The sequence below is a fragment of the Vollenhovia emeryi genome, unplaced genomic scaffold (assembly GCF_000949405.1).
Source record: "Vollenhovia emeryi isolate VEMERY1.0 unplaced genomic scaffold, V.emery_V1.0 DF939162.1, whole genome shotgun sequence".
In the NCBI taxonomy this organism is placed as follows: Eukaryota; Metazoa; Arthropoda; class Insecta; order Hymenoptera; family Formicidae; genus Vollenhovia; species Vollenhovia emeryi.
In genome coordinates, this window is record NW_011967204.1 from 1364162 (window position 1) to 1390337 (window position 26176).

At 35.1% G+C, this 26176-nt stretch overlaps 1 protein-coding gene across 2 annotated transcripts in view; it reads left to right on the forward strand.

Moving 5' to 3' along the window:
* LOC105564583 overlaps positions 1-26123 on the forward strand; it is a 273416-nt gene extending 247293 nt beyond the window's left edge. For both annotated transcript variants that reach the window (XM_012017053.1, XM_012017052.1), the window contains 2 exons: positions 5238-5348; positions 22353-26123. In XM_012017053.1, the coding sequence (XP_011872443.1) occupies positions 5238-5338 (101 nt within the window). In that variant the 3' untranslated portion in view covers positions 5339-5348; positions 22353-26123. The remainder of the gene's footprint in view (positions 1-5237; positions 5349-22352) is intronic.
* The last annotated feature ends 53 nt before the right edge of the window (positions 26124-26176 follow it).

The following is a 26176-nucleotide window of genomic DNA, read 5'->3' on the forward strand; positions in this document are numbered from 1 at the left end:
TATCGAGGTATAAGTCATATAGTTTCCCCTACTGATCCCGGACCTTTTCTATGACTTCATCATCAATTTTTCCTATTATCTTTACACGACCAGAAGTTGACATCAAGCACGCTATGTGTCATCGTGATGTCCGTGTTTTAACTCGCAAATGGCGCGCGTATTGATTAAAGGCAGAATAACCTACCATGGATCTAATTGGGTCAAGTTACGAGAACAAAACAGTTTATTAAAAAGTGTGACTTCTTTAAAACTAACGAATTGGTCATAAAATGTGTATAGAGGAGAGTCGTTTATTATGAGATAGGCTCCTAATATGAGACAGCGGAGTTTCTGCTAAATTAATAGGCATCATCTGTTGGTTCCACCATGAATTTATTGCCCTTGGAGTGAAATCTGTTTAGTGGAAAATTGATTGTCAGATCGTGTAATCGTTTCGAAAAAAGACTTGTTGAATTTGGATGTTGAAAACCTGCTCTCTCACATTAGAATCCTATCTAATAGAGGACTTTCCTCTACTAATCAAATATGTTTTACTATAAAAGTAAATATTATAATTCTAACGTAACATTCTTTTACGTATAATTAGTAAACAATGTGATATCATTTATTAAACAATAAAGTACAATTCTATGCAATGGAAACGAAGCATACATATCTTATAGTTGATATCTCCAGTAATGGAATATATTTTGACACTGTGCCATTGTTAATAAAGTTTTTTTTTGTTAATTTAGGATTGTTTATAATTGTTAATAAAGTTAATTGGAAAACACACAATATAAAGGCACAAAAATATCGAATGTTATTTTTTGCTACTCTGTAATATTAGACACAGTGCTTAGTTCTCACATCCAGGCCTTTCAATTTCAAATCGAAAGATTAAATTTAAGGACCAGGCTTGTGGTCAGCCGAGGGACAAGCACCGGGAATTGGAATTCCTCACGCTGAACTAGCGGGATAGGAAGTGGCCAATAGGAAGTTCTGCCTCTTCGCCGCCGGAGGTTGGCGGACACCCTGCCGCATACAGGAAATGTATCCAACGGGCATGAATCGAAGTAGCAATGAGAAACGGACAACGGCGAATAGACCAGCGGCTGTGGCCTTTTGTCGCGGATTGTTATGACATACCTATATTTTGAACCACGACCATATGGAGTTAGTTTGCCCTTGTGATGGAAATCTCACTTTTAATCGAATAATATATTGAGATAACTTGAAAAAAACATATATTACGGAGCGAACCGTTGAATTATTTTCCTTTTACATTTTACTTCCGAGACGACGCCATTGTTTTATATCGATAATAAATGACTAAACAATATTCATCTCTGTCAATTTAAATCGAAAAATAGCATATTTAGAGACACGGTTATTTTTTTTTTTACTTAAAGAATTCATATTTTGTCTCTTCTGTTTCACTCGGAATACTTGAAAGTAGTTTTATGCTTTTCACGAGACAATCCATCGAATGATCTGCTCAGTTCTTTATACTTAACCGTAGAGGTATCGAACGGCTAAAAGACAATCTTTCAACTACGTTATTACTCGATATTACTTAGAAAAAATGAATCCAAGTCGTGATGATTCTTGTTAAAAGCCAGCCGGCAATTCATCGGAGTCTTTTTCTTAGAGCTTTTTCCCGCAAAGATTAAAAAATCGTCGACGAAATAAGGAAGGGAGAAAAGGAGAGGCTCTCGCGTGATCAAGAAGCTCCTCGGTAATCATTAAACCGCCGAAGAACGTTCTCAACAAGGCTGACGTCTGCCATCGGCACAGTCTGACGTTTCATCGGCGTTTCCGTGGTATTTCATTGAAAAATGCTGGATTCCCCCTCTCTCTCTCTCTCTCTTCTCTCTCTCTCTCTTTCTCTCTCGGAGTGGCTGCCGGAACGAATGCCCGGATTAAGACAGATAAAGGAGAACTTAGGATCTCCGTGATTTTTTGCAAAGCAACCGGAAGAAAGATCTGCGGCGTGTAAAGGAAAAAATCCTTGGAATTTAAGGTGTGCGAAATGAGATCGGTAGATCGATACGGGGGAGAAGGATAAAAACTGAAACTGAAACGTAAAAGAGAAAGAGGACGGAAATAAAAAGATGAAAAAGGAGAAATGGCGAAGAAGTCGAAGGTATATTTGCGGGGGGGGGGGGGAGGGAGAAAAGGACTTGAAACTCGGTAAAGAATCGAAGAAGCAAGTGGGTAGGCGAAGGGACAGTGGTACTCAAGACAGCGAAGAGGAAGGGCGGAGGGAAGTGAAGAAGCTGTAAGTCGGTGGGCGGGGGGCGGTGATCGAGTGGGACGAATTGACAAATTCCAGGGCGATCCTGGAACACGGCCAGGACCGCGATTTCTATCGGCGGGCAACCCGACGACAAGCAGAAAAGGAAGGACGCGGACCGGAAGAACGTTACGCCGATGCTCGGGAACGATTCGTATGATCGATAGCCGCGAATAATGCTTGGGGAAACTTGGCAGCGAAAGTATTCATCGATATTATTTCTGCGATATTTTTGACGTAGCGTCGGCGATTAAGACACGTCTCGACGATTTTCTCACGGTTATATCTTGTTGAGTTGAGATAGCAAACAGCTCCATTTTAGGCCAGTGAATTAACTCAAGTTTAAACGTGTATATTGTAAATATCACTTTGTTAAAATATGCAGATTGGTAGATAAATGGATAGAAAAAATTGCAAGTGTAAATTAACAGTGCTAATGTTTTTTTAAAATAAAAAGAATTAAAGATTTTAATAAAAATTTCAGGTAAACTTTAACGTAAATAGAACCAATGTGGAAATAAAAGACTATGTAAATGCGATAAATTGATGATTTCTATATCATATAACTCGAGAAAGTTATTAGAATAAATGTTCAGATAAAATTTACGTTTCTGCTTACATTTGTTCCATTATCGTATAAGTAAATGTTATATAAATAAATCCATGCGCTTATAAACATATTGTTTATAAAATATCTTACTCTTACCTCCTTTAATGAGTTAATCAATAACATCGCATTCCGTTGTTATAAAAACAGCTGTAATGTAAATAACGGGAAAATATACGTGTATTATGGAATTGAGGAAAAATCAAGAGTTTGTATTTTGCAGAAAGGCTGAAAGCTCGTGAAAATATTTCACCCGATTAAAGCGAGAACTTTTTTAATTGGAAAGCGAAGCGCAGTAGGGCGTCAGAATAATACCGACATGATAGAGAAGAAGTAGTAGCGAACCGTGCGTTCTCGAAATTACAACATTACTGTCAAAACAAAGAAGCAATTTACCGGCGGTTTCGTCATTAAGCAAACGCAGCAAATGGAAAGAAATCTTAACAACGTACTCATTTTTACTTTCGAGACATATACTGTGGCGACACATATTATAGTGAAAGGAGGTGTACGATTGAGAGTACGATCAATCCAATATATTAATTTAATTTAATCGATTTATCGAAATATCGATTTATCCATTATCGAATAACATTTTTATCGCTATAATTGATCTATTATTCATTATCTATATAGATATGGACATAAAAAATGTGAACGACAAACTATAAACATAATCATATGTAGAGGAAAGTTTCCTATTATGAGATAGACTCATAACATAAGATATCGGGAAGACAGGTTCTGCTAAATTAAAGAGATCATCTGTCGGTTCAGGAATCCACCAGGAATTTATTGCCCTTGGAGTGAAATCTGTTTAGTGAAAAATTCATTGTTAGATCGTGTAATTGTTGCAGGAAAAGATTTGTGATTGAATTTGGATGTTAAAAACTTGCTATCTTATATTTTAGAGAAAGGAAGAATCCCTATATAATATACTAATATTAGAAATATATTATTGGCTTAGTAAACTTTACAATATTTATATCTGCCTTAAAGAGTATAATTAATTTTGTCCCTTATTCAATTTCTTTTCAACTAAATAGTGACCATTTATTAATCATGAATCCTGGTAGTATTTAGTTATAAAAGTCTTGAATAAGAATCAAAATTTTCAGGAGTGGCCCCTGGATAGGTGTAAGTTAGAATCACGAATTAAAATGAATTCCATTCTTTAAGATGAACACTGCTAATATTATGTGACGTGTGTGTTGCACATGCAAATAATATATTTCGAATATGCTATATATCGCATATTTCTACTTACCGATATTGCTAGCTTATATGTATATTCTCCCTTAATTGCATTATATATTCTCACAAATTGAAATAAAACCATGAAGATATTAAATAAATTATTCAATTGAAAGAATATTAACGGATTAAATTGCAAATTTTTTAGAAAGTCGTAGTCGGCGACAGGATATGAAGAATATCAATATGGGAATATTTTACTGAAAGCGCAGACACTTTAATTATCTCGATCATATCTATGTATTCGTATATGTAAATGCATAAAAGCAAGGTATCGAAACGCGCAGAGCGTTGTAAGAGCCATTAATAAGAGCCGCCTAATTTCTCGAAAGCCCGGAGGCCTCAACCATTATCTGGGAAACGTAACTCGGTCGAAGAGCGATTAAACGGAGGCCACGAAAATACGTCAACCCGCAGCGGCTTGCATCTGACGGAAAACCTATAGACGGAACACAACCATTAATGAAATGACAAATGTGTTCTTGTCGACGAGAAACGCGCACGCCCGTCGCATGGGCTTTCTGCGGAAATCGAATATTTAACACCACGATTTTCGAGCCATTTAACTCGATCCGAGAAGCCCCCAATGACTTCGCTACGGCAAATGTTCTTATTGTGGCGCCGACATGACGATTAGTCACTGAAGAGCTAAAAAGGAAAACTACATTAAAACCATTTCCAATTAAACTTGGAAATCACTTTCCAGAAGAAAGAAAACACGTGCTTTTTATTCTTTAAAATTAAGATTGCATCAAATCAAAGTATTATATGACACAAAAATGGTTGTTTAATCTACGTGAATAATACTAACTGAAATTTTACTAACGAAAATTATCTTGTTACATTCTCGTAAATCAATTTTTTTTCACGATGTATCAGAAAGTTTGAATTACGCTGAAAATATCAATTTCTTTATAGATGCACACACAGCGTAACTTTGTGAACGAATAATAAAAAAATCACGAAAGTTTAAACTTAATTGGTTTTTCTTCTTGGCTTCTTAGTTATTGTGTCCGTCGCTGCGGATTACTTCTACGCTCAGCCTCGTATGATAAATTGAACAATAAGCTGAAGGATGTAATAACCCCGATGTAATTTCAGGTGAACTGCCAGCCGCTGTACACGACGGGAACGGAGTTTCGAGAGCGTTCCTTAATCTTTGGCTGGTTCACCTGACGATGAGCTATGTCTTCACCAGATGACAGTATTAAGGTAAGCACTGTAATAAAATTCGGAGAACTATGAAATTTTCACAGTTCGCCTCATATTTGAAAGGAATAAACTCTATACTGCATAGTGAATAAATTATAGTCAAACACGATGTATTCGATATCAAATAAGTGTAAAATAATTAAGGACTGTCGATAATGAAATCAGCAAGTAAAATACGAGGTGGGGTTTGAGAATACAACGCGATTAACAGTGAATAAGTGATAACAATCTTCAATTATTAATGAGGTACATAATTACGAGTCGGGCATTTCAATTTTGCTTTAAACTATCATTAGCGATACGATAACAATTGCAGTAATCTTGCATTATTCGGTGAGCAATAAAACAATGGTCTAAAAGTAGTATAATTTCCTGTGAATATCCAAATAAATTTAGCCAATAATTATAATTTGTAATATGATTAAAACAGAAATGACACAGTCAGAGCTTGAATGATAAAGAGAAGTCACTTACCTAGTTAGCTCAGAAAATGCGAGAATAAACGTTGAGGCCATGGTAAAACATATTAAAAGATACAAATACAATTTACAAGAAAAGGCAGTCATTACATTTGAGACAATAATGTGTCAACAGAAAAACAGGAATTATGATTTATTAATAACTAAAGATTGTTATTAAAGCCCGCGACTTTTTATATTTATTCGATATCCAATATCGAAGGAACAATTTATGGTTTATTATGTACAATGAGTGTCAAAATCTTTGAGCTTAACAGATTCTTTGACCATTTTAAAGAGAATCATTTACTTTGACTACGGTAACATACAAATTTCCCGGTACATTATAGTTACATAAGATACCGTTGCAAGCTGAGGCAATGTGTGTGCATAAGATTTGGCTTACATTAGTTAAATAAGTTTGTCAATATTAGATTTATGATCCATGTTTTAATATACATATTCTTTAGTATTGGTAAATTATTCGGAAGAAAATTAAGTATCGTTGTCTATTCTCACGTTGAAAAGCTAACCGTGGAATAGAAAAATCTAAGTATCACCAAAGACGTGCAAAAAGTGTGAAAATTGCTCTATCTAAAATTATCGAATGTAGCACATGAGGGTGTGACCGACCTCGCAAGCTCTCGATGCTAAAAATGACTCTACAGATTGTTAAATAATCGCTCCCGATAATCCGCCACGGCGAGATTGGCATCGAAATTCGTTTGAAAGTAGCGCATAGCACATAGCACTGTGTTGAAAATCGCTGTGGCGAGTTCGAGACAAAATTACGACTCTGCGATCGTAATTTGAATAATTTTCGTAATTATTAACGCTTTATTATTATGAAACGCTTTAGGGCTTAGGCAATTGTCGATAACCAGCAGCCTCGCTGAAAATCTTTGTTAGACGGTTACAATCTCTTTCTGATTTCTTGAGTTCATCGTCCCTGTCTCGTGGCTACTTCTTTCGCATGCTAGACATATTCTTTGCGCCTCACGATGCAAGCTGCTTTATTTTTTCTCATCCTCACACTCCTCGTTTTTTTTCCGTGTAACCGCCTAATCCGAGTTTCAGATGAGTTTTCAGGAAGCTCATCGACTTATAAGAAGCTCGTATCAAGCGAGTTTCTGGGTTAACGCGAAATATACATCCTTCCGCAAGAAGAAAAGAAGAGCAGAAGGATCACCGTGGCTTCCCAACGATATCGAAACCCCTTATGCGATAGCGAATCGACCGAACGTTATTTTGAATATCTTGAGAAACAGATTCTATTTCAAAAAGATTTAGCTGAAAAACGAAAGAGATAATTTTATCTTTTGAAAGTTTTGATGTCTATACATATATAAAGATATAACTACGTGTATATATGGTATTATTCTTGAGAGAACTTTTACAAAACTTTTACGTTTTATTCTTATCGCATACTTTATACCTACAAAGAATTATATGTATAACAATACAAATTATACCAGTAAACGTTATAACATTTTGTCCAGCTTATATCGCATATTTATAATAGTCTTCACATAAAATAAAATTAAACAGAAAATCACTAACAAAGAAATTTAAATAAATTCCTTTACCTTTTTATGTTATAATTGTGTTTGCTAGTACACGTGTAAACTAAAATTAATATACGTGTAATTGTATTTTAATTTTAGTTTGCTGTTTAATTACTCCTTCAATTTTAAAGTTTTTCGTTTAATTATAAAATCTTTCCAATTAACGAGCAATGACGTTAATAACTACAAGTTTGTATATCAGTTTTACAGTTTTTACTTTGAACGCGAATATGTTTGAGCAGTACACTAATGGAATTACGTAATGTGATTGCTGAAAGTTATTGGAAATTAGAACCACGTCATCGAATGTTCCATTAGTTTTTTCTCCTGCATCGTGCATAATAACATAAGATGTTAGCTAATTAAAAAGCGGGTAACTAGAGTAGATCAAAATCCGATAATGTTCTTGAAAAGTATCGTTGGAACGGCCAATATAACATTCTAGCAACTTAAATAATCGCATTCCAACTTTCGATGAATTCCCAAGTAAAATGTTTTACGAAATCCCAGCCAAAAAGAAAGAATAGGTTCTACTTCATATAATTTCAAAAGGTAAACGTGTAAGCTGTTTATTTCGAAAGTTATGTAAGTCCGATTAGGAAAGTCTAGTAGCTGCTTTGAAATACGCCATTAATTTGTATTTCCGCGTCATTGTGAAATGTTTTAAAGGCAGACCTTAACCAAGATGTTAAAATAAACAGGTCAGATATAATGGCCCACTTGAATGAAATTTGCACACGCGAAAATTTACATTTTGATGAGTAATTCTAATTTTCCATCTGTTTTGTCACGTATAAGAACTCTGGATTGTATTATATTAATGTGAAAATTTATAATTTAAATTGACATTTATTATTGATGATTTTACTTCCGTATCAAACAATTTCCAAATTAAATTCCGGACTAAAGTGTTCACTCGTCATATTATCCGTCTCGCAATTATTTTCACCTCCATTCCAATGCGATTATAAAGAATCAAGAAACGAATTGTTTAATTCATTGTTTAATTTATTAAGAAATAATAAAGCGTATCAATTCTAATCTACTCCAATATAAATGTTACGAAATAAAATAAGATCTGTATCTTCTTCTGCGCATAAAAAAGAGATAGGAAGAGAAAGAAGTTAAGCTCACATACAAAATAGTTTTAAATTGTTTCAACTTTCATAAACTACTTTATTTATTAATTACTATTATGCCTATTTAAATATAATTAAATTTACGTAACTAGACCAGACCTCATTGTGTCCAGAGTAATAAAAAAAATAATTCAAGGCATAATAACATTATATTCTTAATGAACTACCTTCAAAGGCAATTTATGTAGCAGGCAAACCATTACATTTTTAATTTAAATAATTAATAGATCGATTTATAAAAATATACTTGTATTAATATACATTTCTAATCGGAGCATGTAAATTTTCTTGAAAGGCTTTCTACTTAAACGACTCGAAGGCAACTGTTGATTCCGTTTGAAACAAAGTCGACCAACTCTAAACAAACTGAAATTTAAATGCCCACCTCTGACTTCGCACCCTAAGCTGCAACAGCCAACCAATTGTTTTCGAAAAACTTTATTGCGTTCACAATTCTCTTTATTGCAAAAATATGCCGCGCCGCGAGGACCCCGCGAAACTACTCGTTGTGAACTTATTATCGCCCATATCCCCGCGACATCGGCACACTTCCGCGTATTACCGGATCCCCAGCTGTTATCGCGGGACGAGTGGAGTTTGCGGCATTGCCGGGCCGCGATAATTGCAAGTTTTCGCGCGTTCGCCATCGAAGCGGCGGGTTCGCGCGACCGCGTCATAAAGTAACGCTGGCGCCAGATCATCCATATCGCGGTTCCCGAATGCGTAACGTGAATTAACCGATATTCATAATTCAAGCTTTTATCGTCACCGCGTCGAATCCCCCATTGTGAAGATATAATTTCGCGATGAGCCGCGGGAGGAAACGGCGGCGAGGCGACGGGGGAGGGGGAGGGGGGAGGGGGGAGGGGGAGGAACGGGCGGCGGGTGGCGGTGGATGCAAAAGAGAGGGTTGGCTCAATGCCGCGGCATCGCCCCCGTATGACGGCTCCCGCGGAAACTATAGCTTATACGGTATAGTTTCCACCGTGGTATCTCACCTCTGCGCTTTCATTATCAGCCGCCATAGATCACGGCGTGAGCTCCCCGTGACGTCACATCCGTCCATCCCTCATCGCAAAACACCCGTTGTTGTACCCGGGGCAACACACAACCGAGCGAGGAGGAGGAGCGTTCCTCCGCGCCCCTCTGGACCACCCGCGCTCGCAGCCACCTCGCATCCCTCTCACGCATCCCGGGCTCCGACCGCTAAAACCCGCGGCGCGCCCTCGTCTCTGTCGCTCTCGGTACGGTTTCGATCGCTCGAGCACCGACAAACCGCCGAATTAAATCCGGTGACATCCTTCACTATCACGAAGTGTGTCTGACGTCGTGTGTAATTCACCGTGTGTGCATATGACGAGGGACGTGATGCCGCGCGTGACTCCCCCCGTCGCACCGCGTTACGCACGCGATCTGCAAGCCGGGGTTAATGCCGACGTCGAGATGGAGTCGTCGCGGAATTGTTGTCGCGTATCAACGTTCTCCGCATTCTCCATATTCTCCGAGAAAATTCGCGGATAGAATTCGAGGCGGGTGGGGAAGTTTTCCGGGGGCGCTGTAACATAGAGCTCCGCGATTTCATTCAATGTGATCGCTATTGCGCGATTGCTGCGATTTTATTTGCGCCGGATAAGCAGTCCCCTGGAAACAATCGGTGCGTCGAAGAGCGAACAGCTAATATTATTATGCGACATGCGTGCTTGCAAAGATGAAAAAATTATGCAGTAAGTTTTTATTTTTATAGTACAACGGAAACACGTGCCCCCTTAAATGTACACGGAGAGAATTTTCTTTTAAAATTTATCTGGAAAATTATACAATCGTGGAACAACACGGCATTTCGAAGAATTTTATGAGAGTTCTTTTGAAATTTTACCATACATTTCACTAGTAATTATATCGTTAGTACACATTTTGCTAGTCAAATGTATGGTAACATTTAAAAAAACTGTTATTATATAAGTTCTTTTAAATGCCACGTTGTCCCACTATCACGTGATTTTCAGAAAATTCTCTCTGTGTAGCAATGCTAAAATTTTGGATTCTAATGAAACCATTTGAACGAATCATTAGTCGGATAATAATTGTTTCACCAATGTAACATTAATGCACACGTTTACAATTTAAATGCGTACACGAACTGTTAAATGGTTATTTTTCGCACATATTAAAAGTCTGTTAGGCATATTTCGAACCGGAAGTTACCTTATTATTCCACGCGAAATGTCATCGCCCAAGCACAACGAATTGATGCATAAAATCGCAAGGCAGATGCCCGCTATTATCCGATGACATGGGATCTGTGCATGACATCCCGCAATTTGAAAATGACGTTACGCCACGTCATTCGTTGAGTATGTCACGCACACACGTAAACATACACACATGGCATCTCTTCTATTTAATTAAAAAATTACACACATTGAATATTTTCATCGAACGAGCGTGATACATTGGCAGCCTCATTTTTCATATCTGCATTCCTGCTTCTCCCGCAACCGGCAAATTAGTATTTATTTACACGATTCTTTATTGGCCCGCGCTTATCATTTCTTGCTGGAATTTTATTGAACATTTTCGTTCTTTTATAACAAGAAATGTTACATTATGAGAAAAATAATAAATTCCGCATCGCTATTTAAGATATTATGAAGCAATTTGAAATTCAATATATGCGTTTGTGAGTGATTATTTTAACAATCCAGTACATTTGAAAATAATAAAATTGTTTCTGTTTAAAATAGCTTTTATCTGAACATATTATTACAAATATTGCAATTTATATGAAATATGTTTAGTTATCTCTTTATTCAACTTTCAATAAAAATGTTATGACAAAACATGTCTCAAGTTGACTGTATTCCACACATTTGGCTGACACAAGGTCTTCATCATCACCACCACGGCGCTATAGCAAGAACAATATCCGAAAGAGGCGAGATCGCAAAATGTCAACAGCTTAAGAACTGTGATTCATCGGTTTAACCCAATTACACAACGTCCCTTGTTTTATCTTGAGAGACGCAGGCCGGTTCTCAAGCAAATTTCATAAATTTTAATCGCCCGTCTCCGCCGAATCTCGTGGGCTATTTTCCTGAAAAATAAGAGATTTTGGTAAGCCTAATTGGTTACTTGAATATATTCTACATATATTAAGATAAAATTCAGAATTTCTTAATTTCTCGTGATTATGATGATTTAACTAGAAAATTTTAACATGAAAAATTTGACATGACTGACGATGAAAAATGTATCGGATTTCTTAATTGTTTTAGCTCACACTTTTTAAAATAACTTTTTGAATATAATAGTAATTACTTGTATTAGTTACTTAAACTATCTCTGAAAACATGACAAAAAGTAAAAGGATGTATTCCCTTACAGAAACGTAATACAAGGAATAAAAAAAGTACTGAAATAATTACTAATAGCTCAATAATTAAATCATTAGAAATTACTGACGAGCAGTAATTTTCAAGTAATTATTTTACTGCTTTTTAGGTTTCCAGTATTACATTTTTGTAACGGTTGCATTAAAATTAGTACCTTTAATTGATTAATTTTTCTCTTACGAATAAAAATTAGTTGTAGAATTTGAAAAATTAATCAATTATTTAAACGGTTTCCAAATTACAAATATTTAAATTTGTTGCACATATAAATATTTTCACGTGTATGTATGTTGGGAATCAAAGGGTTCATAAAAGGAACGTTATTCACGTTGTCGTTTGTATGTTATACGTTTCTATGTGCACAGTTTACATGGTTTTTTTTTATTTTTACGATGAAAGCCCAGTACAAAACTGTCAATTAGTACGAAACAAGTGCCAATTACCCGCGCCAAACTGCACAAAGCGGATTTAGCATTAAATCCTTCGACGTGTCTATTCTGACTTATGCTTAAGCTATCAGCTGGCTAACTTGGTCGGTTAAAACGTCCACCTCCAGTATATGTCGCGAGTTATGGAAAAAAATATTTGGGAGTAATTTCTGCCGAAACCGTACAATTAGCGGCAACGTAACTTTCATCCTCTTGTTAAACAACGCGCTTAGGATAAAAACCACCAATTAAAAACTCATTGCACTAAATTCATAGTGAATAGCTATAAAATATGAGATGTAGGAATAATTGGGATACATCGTGCGGAAAAATTATTTAGAGGAAAATTTGCAGGGAATTTAATAATATATTTTTATTTGCATGTTCATGTGTTATATATTTTTGTATAATATGTATTATATATTTTTGTATAATATGTATAATATACTTTTATTTACGCGGTTATGTATAATAATTAAATGGAATACAAATTTATAATTAATTAAGAAATATATAAAAGCGTGAGTAAAAATGTGACCAAATTCGTAGGCAAGTGGGAAAACTTGTAAAATGAATATTCATGCTCTATATAGAACATTAAAATGTCAGTCAATGTCGCTGTGTTTAACGATTGAACAAAGTGGACATTTTCTATTTCGTGTAATAAATTAATTTCTTTTGTGCCGATAATTCAGCATCGAAATTTTGCACCGGAAAGAGAACTCCAGTGAGGATAACACAAATTAATTTACGGTTGATTGAAATTCTATTTCCTATTCTTCAGTGTTCAACTCGCGCGTTTAACGAATCCATCGTGCTGTACGAAGTATCAATGAAACAGCGCTTTAATGTGGTAAATTTTACCTGAATTGCGTTTCCCTTCGCATGCCTGTAGTTATCAACAAGCGAATTATTGAGCTTGCTACTTCGCATTTCCACCCTGTTGATGTAATTTATAACGTGAGTTAGAGTTTGGTGTTAATCAACTGCCTTTGAGGCACCTGTTGACCTAAACGATTCAAGTATTTATTCGATCAACCAAATGGAAATTCTCTTTGCACACTCGTCTTTCACTGCGCACTCCAGACTTATTGCATTCCTAAATACCCAAGTGTTTCCAATATCACAAATGTGTATCACCGAAATGTAACGTTAGCGCAAAAGATTGTGATAATATATATATAAATTATTAATTAATTGAATCCACGGTCGTCGATGCGGCGTTTTGTGCTCCGCGCGACAAGATTTAAATTACGCCCGCGCATCGGTACGAACTATGTCATTAACGCACGATATATTTTCCACGTTCAAATTCCATGATGATTTCGTAATATAGCGAATAGCTACTGGTCGGTCAGTAATTTTCAACGATTTATTATCCCGAATCGCGTCCTTTCAGCGGTATTCACGCCTCTTGAATTTGTAAAGACTACTATTTATCTCCCGGCACATCGTTTGTCAATAATAATTGTCTAATTGTTGGCTACGGCTCATCGATTATCGAAGCGATTAACCGATTTTACTGGCGCGAGGGGTGAGAGAAAGAGCCGGCTAGGAGGTTATTTGTCAGGAGGTTTCCGGCTCCAAATTAACCGGCGCTCGCGGATAAACGAATTCATCCGTTTAACGAACAAACACGTCGGCTTTCCGTGTACATTCAAACGCGCAAATTCTTTTTGCCACGCTTGGCCGCGGTCCAAATAGCCCAAGCACCGCGGAGAATCAATAAAACTGTAAAGTGTTCATTGGATTCATTAAGAGCGTGCGTACACATGAAAGAGAGCACGATTTGAAAAAAGAAAAATATGCGGTGCCTTATGGAATAAAAATGTAATGGGTATAGAGCTCTTATAGAGCGCAGAAGAGATCGAATTGGACTTTAATTTCATTTTTATCGCATCTTGCAATGAACGAAGGACAAGAACAGGTTGCAAATCGCTGAATTATTTTTCAATTAATTAGCAGTTAAATTAAATAACAAGAATACAATATTCTCATGTGATTTTTGATGCTCTGATTTCTCTGCGATTCCTCTGCTCTGATTATTTTCAAAAATCAGAAACTCTCCATTGTATGAATCTATTTGAATTACTCTTCGCAAATATTTGAAAACGATATTGCGCCTCACAATAGAATTAGAGATGCGCAAACTATTCGAATACAAATCGAATACAAATCGAATGAGATTTGAATCGAATTTGAATTTCTATGATACGAATCTAAGCTATTCGAAAATTTTGAATATACAACATAAGATAGTTCTAATACGAATCATATTGCCAATCTTGTTTAATTATTCGGGAACATCATTTAAAAGTTTATTGCGATAAATATTACCACATGCCTCAGTGGTCGAAGTAGTGAGACGCCCGCCTAGAGTGTAGGGAGGTCCAGATTCCAACTCTGGCTGAGGTAATATTTTTTGTAATAAAATTTCCGCCAGATGTGGTCGAATAATATTACTTGTTCGCTTATTAAATTATGTTTCCCATTAATAAACAAAATACGGTTATGTTAATAGATACATTCGGTGGATGCGTTCAGTGTTACACGCTCACTGAGTAACTAAATTGCAATAGAATGTGATTAGTTCTTGCTTTTCGAGCTAAACATTCCAAACCAAAGTGTATTTATAATAAAATAAGCTATTATTTTATTTTAATTACTATGTATGTAATTGACCAATGCTATTGGATGCTGGAATATTTGAACAATTTATCTAATGATTTTTCATCTAATTGTTTTAGCGTATTAAATAAAACTTATCTTATTACATTACGTGTTTTATACTTAAGAACGTATTTTTTAAAGAACATATTTAAATATTTTTTTACATTTTTAAATATGTTCTTCAGCTTAAAACAATTTTATACTATGTGTTATTTACATGCCAAAATTTAATTTAATAATAAGTATATTCGATAAGTATAGCGACATAAATCTCTTATCTTCGTCATTACACACCGTGACCGAATAATGGTGTTTTCCAATCTACAACTCATCCAATCTACAAATTCTACAACATTATATCTAGACAATATAGTCAAAAAAATCGCGTATCGGCATTTCATTGTGGAGTCGACAATCCGTATCGACGCACAGTTTTGAAAAAGTCGAAATAGACGCGTAAAACAACATCTTAAGTCATATAAATGTTATTGCGAGTGGTATTGCTACAGCCCCGGTGGTCGAGCTGGCTAAGACGCCCGCACGGATTGAGGGAGGTCCCAGGTTCGAGTCCTGGCTGGGGTAATATTTTTTCGCAATAAGAATTTAACTATTACCAATCACTTGATAAGGACCACAATCCGGATGGTCAAAACTTCGTGGATGTAAGATTCACGAATAAAGTTTCCTGCCAGTTGGGTCGACAAAAATCACTTTAGATAATAAGTATATTGTTTATTAAAAAGTATATTTCAACGATTCGATTCGATTTCCTTCGATTTGGGTTAAATTTTCATCGATTCAGTCCGATTCGGATCCGAAAAAGAAAATAAAATGCGATTTGACATTAGAAAATCCTTGATTCGCACATTTGCGTATCGAATAGAAGGGCGTTTTAATATTTTACAATGGTAGACGTAAGCCAGTAGCATTAATACATTTACAAATATTTTTCTTTGAAAATTGAGGAAAAATAATCTTGATTGCGATTGAAACATAGAATTGTCAGTTCACTTTCGATGAAAGTCCGTTGACATATCGTTCTATTGTTTCGCTTGATGGAAAGAGGAATCTGAAACTTGAAAGGGAATGAAAAGAGGAAAAAATGTACAGATACTAGATACGCTTATCGTGCCCGCGCTGACAAATCCTTTGCGACATTCGTTTGAACTATCAGTCAATCGGAAGTAAGATAAAAAATGTCGAGCGTTGAAAATGCGTACCCGTTTAAAGAGTAAAAACTCAATTCTTACGTATGTATATACGTTATTCACGTTGTTAGTTCATTGTAAATTATCGTTTACAGGAAATCGTTTCTGGCATTCGCATGTATTTCAGGCGGATTTTAACTACTTATATGTATAATAATTGCCTAGTTGATTCTTTACAATGCTATTAAAATTAAAAACTAATTGTGATATTATATTCATAATCATTCAAGTATATTATTATTATGTAATTTTCGTTAGAGTAGCACTAATGTTAAATTAGCGTAATTAGCGTAATTACATTCGGAAAATTTTCTTTTACATTCCTCTTTTTTGCGTTTTTTTAATCAGGAAATTATAACTTCGTTTTACATTAAAAACGTCAGTAAATTGTAGACTGGCGACTAGTTTTATGAACAAAGTACAAAGCGTGATGTTATAATTGTATAAAAAATGTACCTGTGAAATATTTACAGATAACGGTTGAAGCATTAAGATATTATTATTCATAAGTTCACAATTACGAAAGTAATATTACGAGAACTTTGTTTTTTACACCGAAAGACTAGTTTTCTCTCAAATTTCGACAACCATCACAGCTTTTTTTTTATCGTATACATTTGCGCTCTCTTTTTGCATGATATAAAACCATGCTCAATGTACACTCAACACATTTCACGATGTAACCATCTGCATCCACTTTGTATATTTGTTTATCGTCTCGTTTAACCCTGCAACGGTTGCAATTTTTGCAGATGTGGAATGTGCAGCGCGTCTGGCTGGTGCATATTTCTACATACATATATTTGCACAAACATATATATTTTGTTACGTACAAATGCTCCAGATCTTTCAAAATCCTTCTAACCGTACATATCTTAAGGAATTTTACACCCAATTTTTACTCCGTAAAATCCGACGAAATAAGTTAACTCAAACTTTTGCTTATCGACAAGTTTCGCCCGTTTCGATGTAATCGAGACACAATTACATATTTGCCCAAATATACTTGAAAAACAATAGTCCATCACCAACGCGCCTTCGAAACGCAACTTTTTAAAAGTATCATTTATAATTTAATTAAACATAATCGTTTGCAACGGTACGTTACATAATGTTGTAATCACATTTATAACAATTTGTTAGAGGACAAGATATTAAAAGTTATATTACGGCCTGTAGGGCGGCCTGTGTAACATTGTCAGCAGTAATCTCATTTCTATTTCCGTTCACGCTCATGCTGTTGCAAAACGAAATAATATCGATATTCAACGGCACTGCGAGCCACAACGCATCGGCTTTTGCGAACCGCAGAATTTAAATATCTATTATACACTGCGGACCGCGAGCTGTTCGCCCTATCTGTCGCAGCGATCGGCATTTCCGCGTGGAACCGCCACCTTTTTCCCTCCCGTTCCAGCAGCGCAGCTAATCGAAATTTATTTTTGTCCCATCAGTATTATTTTCCCCGACACGGCGAGGTGATGTGTGTGTTTGTTTGCGGAAATATTATTATTTTCACCAGCGCGGTGCGGTGGTGTGCAAAAAAATGGTTTCCGCCCGCGCGGATATTGTGGATATATGAGCAACTTATTTTGCGAGCGATCTTCGGCGATGTGGAATAACGGGAGTGACGCATCGATGAACCGCGAAGAATGGAACGCTGAAATTGCTTGTAGAGCTTATTAACCTATTCAATCTCGAATTACCTGTCGTGTTAAAAAAATAAATCTTCTCGCTATTCACCGTAATACAATAATGTCGCATTCGATAATATTTAAATGGAGGCAAATATTAACTGAAATTTAAATTGTGAAATTCAAACTGAAATTATATTAATCGGTGTGCCTCTTCAGTTTGGCAGGCATTTAAAATTATTTGGCATTTACATGAATCGGAAAATTGTACCAATAAAAGGGAACCCATCGAAATCAAATTATATTATTTTATTTCTTATGGATTCTTATTTGCACTTCTTATAGATTTAGTAACTGTTGACTTTACACGGATGTGTATTTTATATTTCCGTATTAAACTTTGCGTCAATCATTACGTGAATATTATTGATCCTTTATTACGAAAAATAATTTGCGCGGAAGACGTGCGAAAAAACCATTGATGTGATAAGAATTATAGAAGTATACATTATATGTATAAAGAAAATTACAGGTACACTGACAAAAAAATGTTTTAAACTAAGTAAATAGATTTACTTAAAATTATTTTTTTATTGAAGTAAATATTTATTCTATTTAAATTAAAATATCACATTTCAAGTAAATCTATGTATTATATTAAGTAAATTAATTTAATTCGTTACATTTTCTACATTTAAATAAAGATTTCATGAGATACAGAATACTATTTATTAAATGAAAAAATTGTTTTTGTTAAATAAGAAATCCAATTTTTTTCGCTGTAAAAATTATATATTAGTAAACATTTTATAGAATTAAAATAAAATTTTTTTATGAGAAACAACATTTTTTAAAATTATCTATTCTTTGATATTTAATAAATACTAAAATTAAAGCAATGCATGTTTTAATTTGTTTATTATTTTTTAAATTTAAGTTAGTGAGCTATTAGGAGCCATTTTCTCGAGTAAAGTAATATTTTTTGGATTAAGATATTTTTGCAACAGTGTATATGAATAGGAATTTCTCAATAAATGTTGATATCGCCGTACGTTAAGGGGATGCTGGAGTGATTCGGTAGCTTTTGCATCTTTTGCTCCTAGAACTGTCAATTAATATAGAATTGTCAGTAATATACAAATTATGTGGCTTTTATGTATAGACCGACTAGTTTCCACTAATCGGATTAAATCAGAAAACAGCATAGTATCATTGAAATTAAGTTTAGAAATCTAACAAAAAATTTATTCCGTCGAATAAATTATAGGTAAAGGAAACTGGTCGGCCTGTACACAAAAGCCACATAATTTGTATATTACAAAAATGTTTCCATGAATTGACAGTTCCCGATGCAAAAGGTGCAAAAAGTGCAGAATCACTCCAGCATCCCCTTAAAGCGATCCATAATCGGCTTGTGATGACATACTGATATTGATGACCTACTTGGTTGGTACAACGGTACACTACAGATATAATTATCGGATAATTACAGTCTGGAATAGTGGAGGCTGTATTTCTGCATGTATCTCTCGATACGCATTTATTAACTATCAATTGAAATTAATATACAATGGCTGTGATAGATTACTATACCATAAATCACAAATGTTAATAATGTTGACCGATATTGTGCATACATGCACATTGTGCGTGAAGTATTAATAGCGTGAGCATAATTTTGTTTGAAAGCTATATGTTACATCTATCTCTTCAAACCTTGTAACTTATTCATACCAGTGACATGTAAGTGCGATATATCAATATGTATACATCAATGTCGATCAATACTGATATGATGTTTAATACAATATCTGGTAGCTTACATTGTTAACAATTCGTGTACTTATGGTTTAATTGTGTAATAAGCTTCCGTTGATTTTGATAAATCATATATCATAGTATCGTATTGCAACAATTTTTCATACAAATATTATTAAGTTCGGATGACTGATACGTCAAGATTGCATTTGGAACAACCTGAGATCTTTCTATACTTACAAAACGAAATTTTAAAGACTTACTTTAGAAATGTATTAATATTTCCGGTTAGAATCAAACTATGAAAGTTATGAAGAAAATCAAGCTTTATTTGTTTGAGAAACGATGAAAAATTAAAAGATAATTGGAATACTCTTTGTATCATTTTTATTTAAGAATAAGATGCAATAATTTATGAGAAATAATGTATTATTTGACATGCCTTATTAAGAGACTACAGTTTTCCGAAATATTCAACAAGCTTTGCGTCGACAATAATCTTTAACTATAACTTATAGAATATTTCACGAAAATGTGTATTGTCGCACATCTGTATTTGTCCATCTCACAAATTGATCTCGCTTATTTCGATTGCTCCCGAAATCAGTGCAATTACTATGTAGACCACCACGAGGCTTCTCTTCAAAAGGGAATGATTGTAAATATAAGGATTAATCAAAGTCATTAATTGGAACACCAGTTTACTACCGACACCGTGCAAATTATTTCATCACGCATAAATGCGAGCGATGAGTCGTGATCGACGCAAAATCGTGCTCGACATACTCGGTAATCGCGCGAGGATTAACGCGATACGCGGCTTCCGCGCGGCATGTAAAATGAATAATTAATATATTCAAATGAAACGTACTTAAACTATACAGCGCCACTCATCCGCCGCCACCCTCTCACCGTCCTAATACGTAATTCGCATCCACCACGTGAGCGAATATATACGTACATTCCCGCACTGGCATTACCATCGATCGTGTAAACAGCGGTTTTCGCGACCGAATCTCCGGCAAAGAGAACGGATAAAGGAAATAACCTTTTCTGTGAGTCAAATGTGCCGAGCCAGACTATGGTAATGCGAGCTTTTTTTCGCCTCTCGAAGCATTCGCTCGGAGTACACGATTTTTATCCGGTGGGAAGCAAATGATTGCGCCGCAAGATAGGCGAAGATGGAGTAAGCGATACACTGTGCAAGATGATGTTTCTTCTAAAAGCTACACCACGCAACTCATTTAAGTATTACCATACCTGCTTTTATGCATAGATTCTCTATCAAACTTTGAATTTAATTTTTCTTCCGTAACGGAAACGTCACGGCTCTCGTATCTCGTAAATTATTGAAATTAACTTTGCGAAGATGAACGTATAAATAGGATATTAAATCTCAATAGTACACGGAAAGAATTTTCCCTGAAAATTTATCCCAAAAGTGTAATCGTGGGACAACGTGACATTTTGAGGAACTTTCTGAGAGTTTGTTTGAAAATTTACCATACATTTCACTAGTAATTATGCTTACAATTAGTATACATTTTATGGTAGAATTTAAAAACACTCATAAAGTTTCTTCAAAATGCCGCGTTGTCCCACGATTACATGATTTTCAGGGTAAATATTAAGAGAATATTCTGTCCGCGTATAAATAGTCAACAAAATTTTCTTTTCATGTTATTCTCGCACACACTGTTATTATTGAAATTTTAATTTGAACCTTATTTATTAAAATAGTGTCAAAAATTAAGGAAGCTAAGAAGCGTTAAATCTTTCTATGATAAAACTGATTTTAAGTTTATTAGAATTCGTTACGAAACTGGATAGAGGTGGCGTGCTTTATTCAGGCGTGTATATTCAGTAACATCGTAACATTTGCGTGATTCTACGAAAATGTATAAGCAAATTGTGATGCTCAGATATATTCTATTCCCTTTGCAATTTTTCTAGTGTAATTTACAAACGAAAGCACGGTACAAAATTATATACTTGAAACATTCCAATAGGTCTTTCGGTTTGTATTATTCATTTATTCAAAAGACATTGGCCTAGTTTACATCGTGCACTTAATACGCGTATCAAGTAGTGTATTTGAGCTGATCAGCCAATGATTAAACTGATTTACTAGTTATTTACTATTTGATACGCGTACCAAGTGATCAATGTAAACTAGGCCATTAGCTTTAAATTGGTCAAAGAATCTGCTCGTAAAAGAAAATGTCAGCTCTATGTTACATACACTTAATTATGTTATAATAATTGCATTGTTTGTTTGAGCATAATTAAATTTTACTATTAAAATTATTTTGATTTGCTTGAATTATTTCAGAAAAAATAAAATGCTTTTATGCATTAAGTATGCAACTATCAAGTAATAACCAATTGACTAAACAATGTGACTTATCAACTTCAGTATTTTCTTGACCATATCCTGGCATTTTTAATAATACAGAAAATTTATTGCGAAAAATGTTACCTCGGCCAGAGTTTGAACCTGGACTTTCCGACACTCTTATAGGCGGGCGTCTCACCAATTCGACCACTAACGCATGTGGTAATATTTATCGCAATAACAGTATAAAGATGTTATCTTCGCGTCTATTTTTCGACTTTAAACTGTGCTCCGATTCGGGTTGTCGGCAGTACACAGAACTGTCGATACGCGATTTTTAAGTATCCCTGTCCACTCCCCCCCCCCCCATTTTCCAATTACGTGGATAAGAAACGCAAATCTATTTTTTTGTTACAGATTACACCAATAACTTCTGAATTCTCAATCCGGATGCATTCGTAGGGCATGAAACATCGTGATGGGCGTAGACAGGCTAGATGCAACGATGCAGTTTCGGTGCAATAAATTGTATATTCTTCACCGCGTTTACGCATCATCACATCGATCGATGACCAGCCGGTGCACGTAAAACTGCATCGCGTGATTCGAACTTGTTTCGATAATATTGAACAGTAATCATACGATTTCTCGCGTCGCAATGTTAGTGGCGCAAGACGCATGCTTTCGTGCGAGTACGTAATTTCGAGGAGCTTGAAAATTGAAAACTCGTAGTGACTTGACGTGATTCCGACGTGAGCTGAAACAACAGGATGAAAATTAAGACGAGCACACTCGAGAATGGATCTCGAGAAGATGTCGGATAGAAGATTCTTCATCGAGACAAAAATTTATTAAAGTGGGCCACTAGTGTACAGATTATTAATTTACTTTCGTTGAAATAAGTCGAGAAAAACTCTTCGCGAAGGCTTCAACGTCCTTTGCTCATCGCCGTCTGCTGGTGAGGAATATCAGCGTGTCGATAAGACAAGACCGGGCGCTGTGATGGCGAAGCCAATGGCAGGTTGCACGGTATACGCTTCTCCAGAACTTTATCTACGAGAAGAAAATGCTCTTCTTTCGAAGCAAATTTTTATTTCCGCGAAAGCTGTGGCGTCATACTTGGTGAGAGGAGTTTCTTTACGATATTCTAAACGCGGAATACACATACAACTGCCCGTTATTAGAAATGTAAAAATTAATGTTTTATTATAAATTCGAGTGTTCAAAGTTGAAATATAATGTTGAAATATGAATTTAACACAAATTGTGTAAACTTTTTTAAGTAACATAAACTTTTTAAATTACTACATATTATATACTCAATACATTAAAATTTATTATGCTTTTCGTTTGTAAACTTGCAATAGCATTACTTACGACAATTAATTTGAAGTACTTTATACATTTGGTATAGATTGTAAAATACCTCTTTTGATAAAACATTCACCAGAGTTTTTCACTGTCATCGCACTAGGTTTCTAAGCGTTATTTCAGAAAAGAGAAGGCTCGGCAAGTAGGGCAGTGCTGAGTATCAGCAAATATCGCGACAGGAAACTCGGCACGTTTTGCCGTTGCAGAGAGAGATACTCTTCGGAGGAACGAATTTTATACAATAAAATATGACATAGAAAATAATTAACGGCAAAGGATAAACCACTATTTTCCACTAGATCAAATTCGCTTTAAACGAACATGTTACATGCTTTGTTTGCTCTTTAATTTTTCAAAAGCAAGGGAGGAAATTCAAACATATTATAATAGACATTGAAATTTATACAAAACACTGAACACAGTAAATATTGAAATTTTTATACCTATTAAATCTGTTACACTTTATGCGTTTATGAAATTCTGGATGTTATTAGAATATCTTTTTCTAATACTAATTGCAATATTATATTTTTATTAATTGTAACATGAATAATTGCCTCAAAACAACACACACATTTATGTTTAAGAATGTATTCGTTATAAAATTTTTATTGTGTTAAATAAGTTTAATTGAAGCATTTCAATTTATCGCATTTTTTAATAAAAAGCTAAAAAGTCATACTTTTGTCTTAATGGAGGAAATTTAAAAGAGCAAGAAAAGCGTGTGCAAACCGTTTTATATTCCTGATAATAAATCTCCAACATTAATATTCACTTTTTTATGTTAGTGCCGAAGTTTTTCTAAAACTTCTTATTTTTAAACTTTAAATTTCAAAATAAAATTCTTTCTTTAAAACAGCTACATAACAAAGGCCAATTATCTAATTATCAAATATTCTTTTGATTTTTTGGCCAATATGACTCGCGTGGTGGCTTTTCGAGAAAGAATTTTTTTGCGTTTCAAATATCGGACGTAGATAGAGACACGATTATCGATTTATGCAGATTTAGTTATTATATGTCAATCAATAATTGAGGATACAATGTGTCCGAAGATGCGAAATAACGAAAGATATTTCTCTCTGCTATTCCCTTTATGCCTTTCTTTTCTCTTTACTCCCCCATCTCATTCTCTCCCTCTCTGTTATTCCATCTTGCAATTTCATTTTATGAAACTCCCGGCTCAGAAGTGCTTTTATACTCAAAACACCACCCTGAATTATTTGTGCACCATTCGGCACACCACATCGCGCCGGGGCGAAGCGAAAGAGAATGGAAAAGAGCATGAAACAGGAGCCGAACGAGTTACATGCGAAGAAACGCAAGCGAAACTAACGAACTGCATGACCCGACCGGATAAACTTAGTAGAACAACCTTGTTATAACTTTCAGGTAATAGGTGGAATCCGAAGAACGACCCCGAAGAGATATTTGGACTGATACAATTGTACAGGGTGTCCTGAAGGTACAGAATATGAGATTCAATCTCCACAATTGACGTAGGTAGAACGATTTGTAAACAATTATGATAAAAAAGTGAACGGATTGATTAAAAGTGTTAAAGTGTTGGTTTGTAATTTTAACATATTTGATTTAGTATCAAGATATTAGACAATTATATTAATTTTGTCGTTTTCAAGAAAATAGGCTAAATACAGCGTATTCTTTATGTATTAATAAATTTATATCACTTTACGTTATATCATGAATCAAGCGCGAAATTCGTCTACTAGTTGACGACACACGTGATAGCCACATGATTTTTATCCTATGCGCAATGATTAGTCTCTGTTGGTGAAATCTCACTGTTATGGTAATACATTATATAAATTAAAAAGCGCTATGCAATCGATATTTATAACAAACTAATGAAAATACAGCTTCTGTATCTAACGTTAGATCTAAATTTAAATTTGATAAAATGAAAAAATGTGAAAGTTTACCAGGTTCCTTTAGCTGTCATTTCTTAACAACTAAAGATCTTAAATTCAAGATCTGAAATTTCTGGCCTGAAACTTCTTGGCAATTAAATTGTAATAAATAACGCGAAAAGACATAAACAGAGAAAGAAATATTTTGCTGGTCTTCTGCAAGCGTGCATATATCGCGTAACAAGTACATATTCGTATAGTACTTGCAGTATTCTGAAAAGAAAAGTATTCTCGCATGCAGCGCGTTCAGGACACCATGTACGGAATATGGAAGAGGATGGGTCCAATTTGGACATAGCCGAGGAAGATGCTTCTTCTTGTCGAGGAAGTATATACTGAGAAAGTCCTCTTTTCTTTTCTTCCTGTTAGTTACCTTACGGCGATGCCGTATTTCTCTACTATTCAAAGCATACTATCCAATATTCGCGGTACGTATTGACGTAAGTGCCAACAAGGATTCGCTGCTTGTTTGCTAAGAGCAACCGAACGCTCGACCTAGTTAACGGAAAGTCATGCAATTTTCCACACAAATAGATTGGCGTGTAGCCTCTTGTCTATTCGCACAATATTTAATTGCATTCAGAATCTATTCTTCTTTCAAAAGCACGTTTAGCAAATACGGCAGCGTGTTCGAGGATGAAGAGGATGTAAGTAAATAATCGACTCGTTTTATGTAACGATAATGCTGCCAGGCGATGCAAATTAATCTATAATAATTTTTTCTGCAATTTCAAAATTGGTATCCAAATTATAATTTGACTAGCACGATCTATGATTTTAAATTCTTAACAAAGTCAATGGAAACTTTGAACTAATTAATTCTTGGACTAATCTCTAAAAACATTGCCGAACTTTTCTAAAGCAATTATAAAATCGGTAAATATATCGATGAAGGGAGCCAGCCCCGATGACCTTGACCTTGACATATGTTGTCAAGGT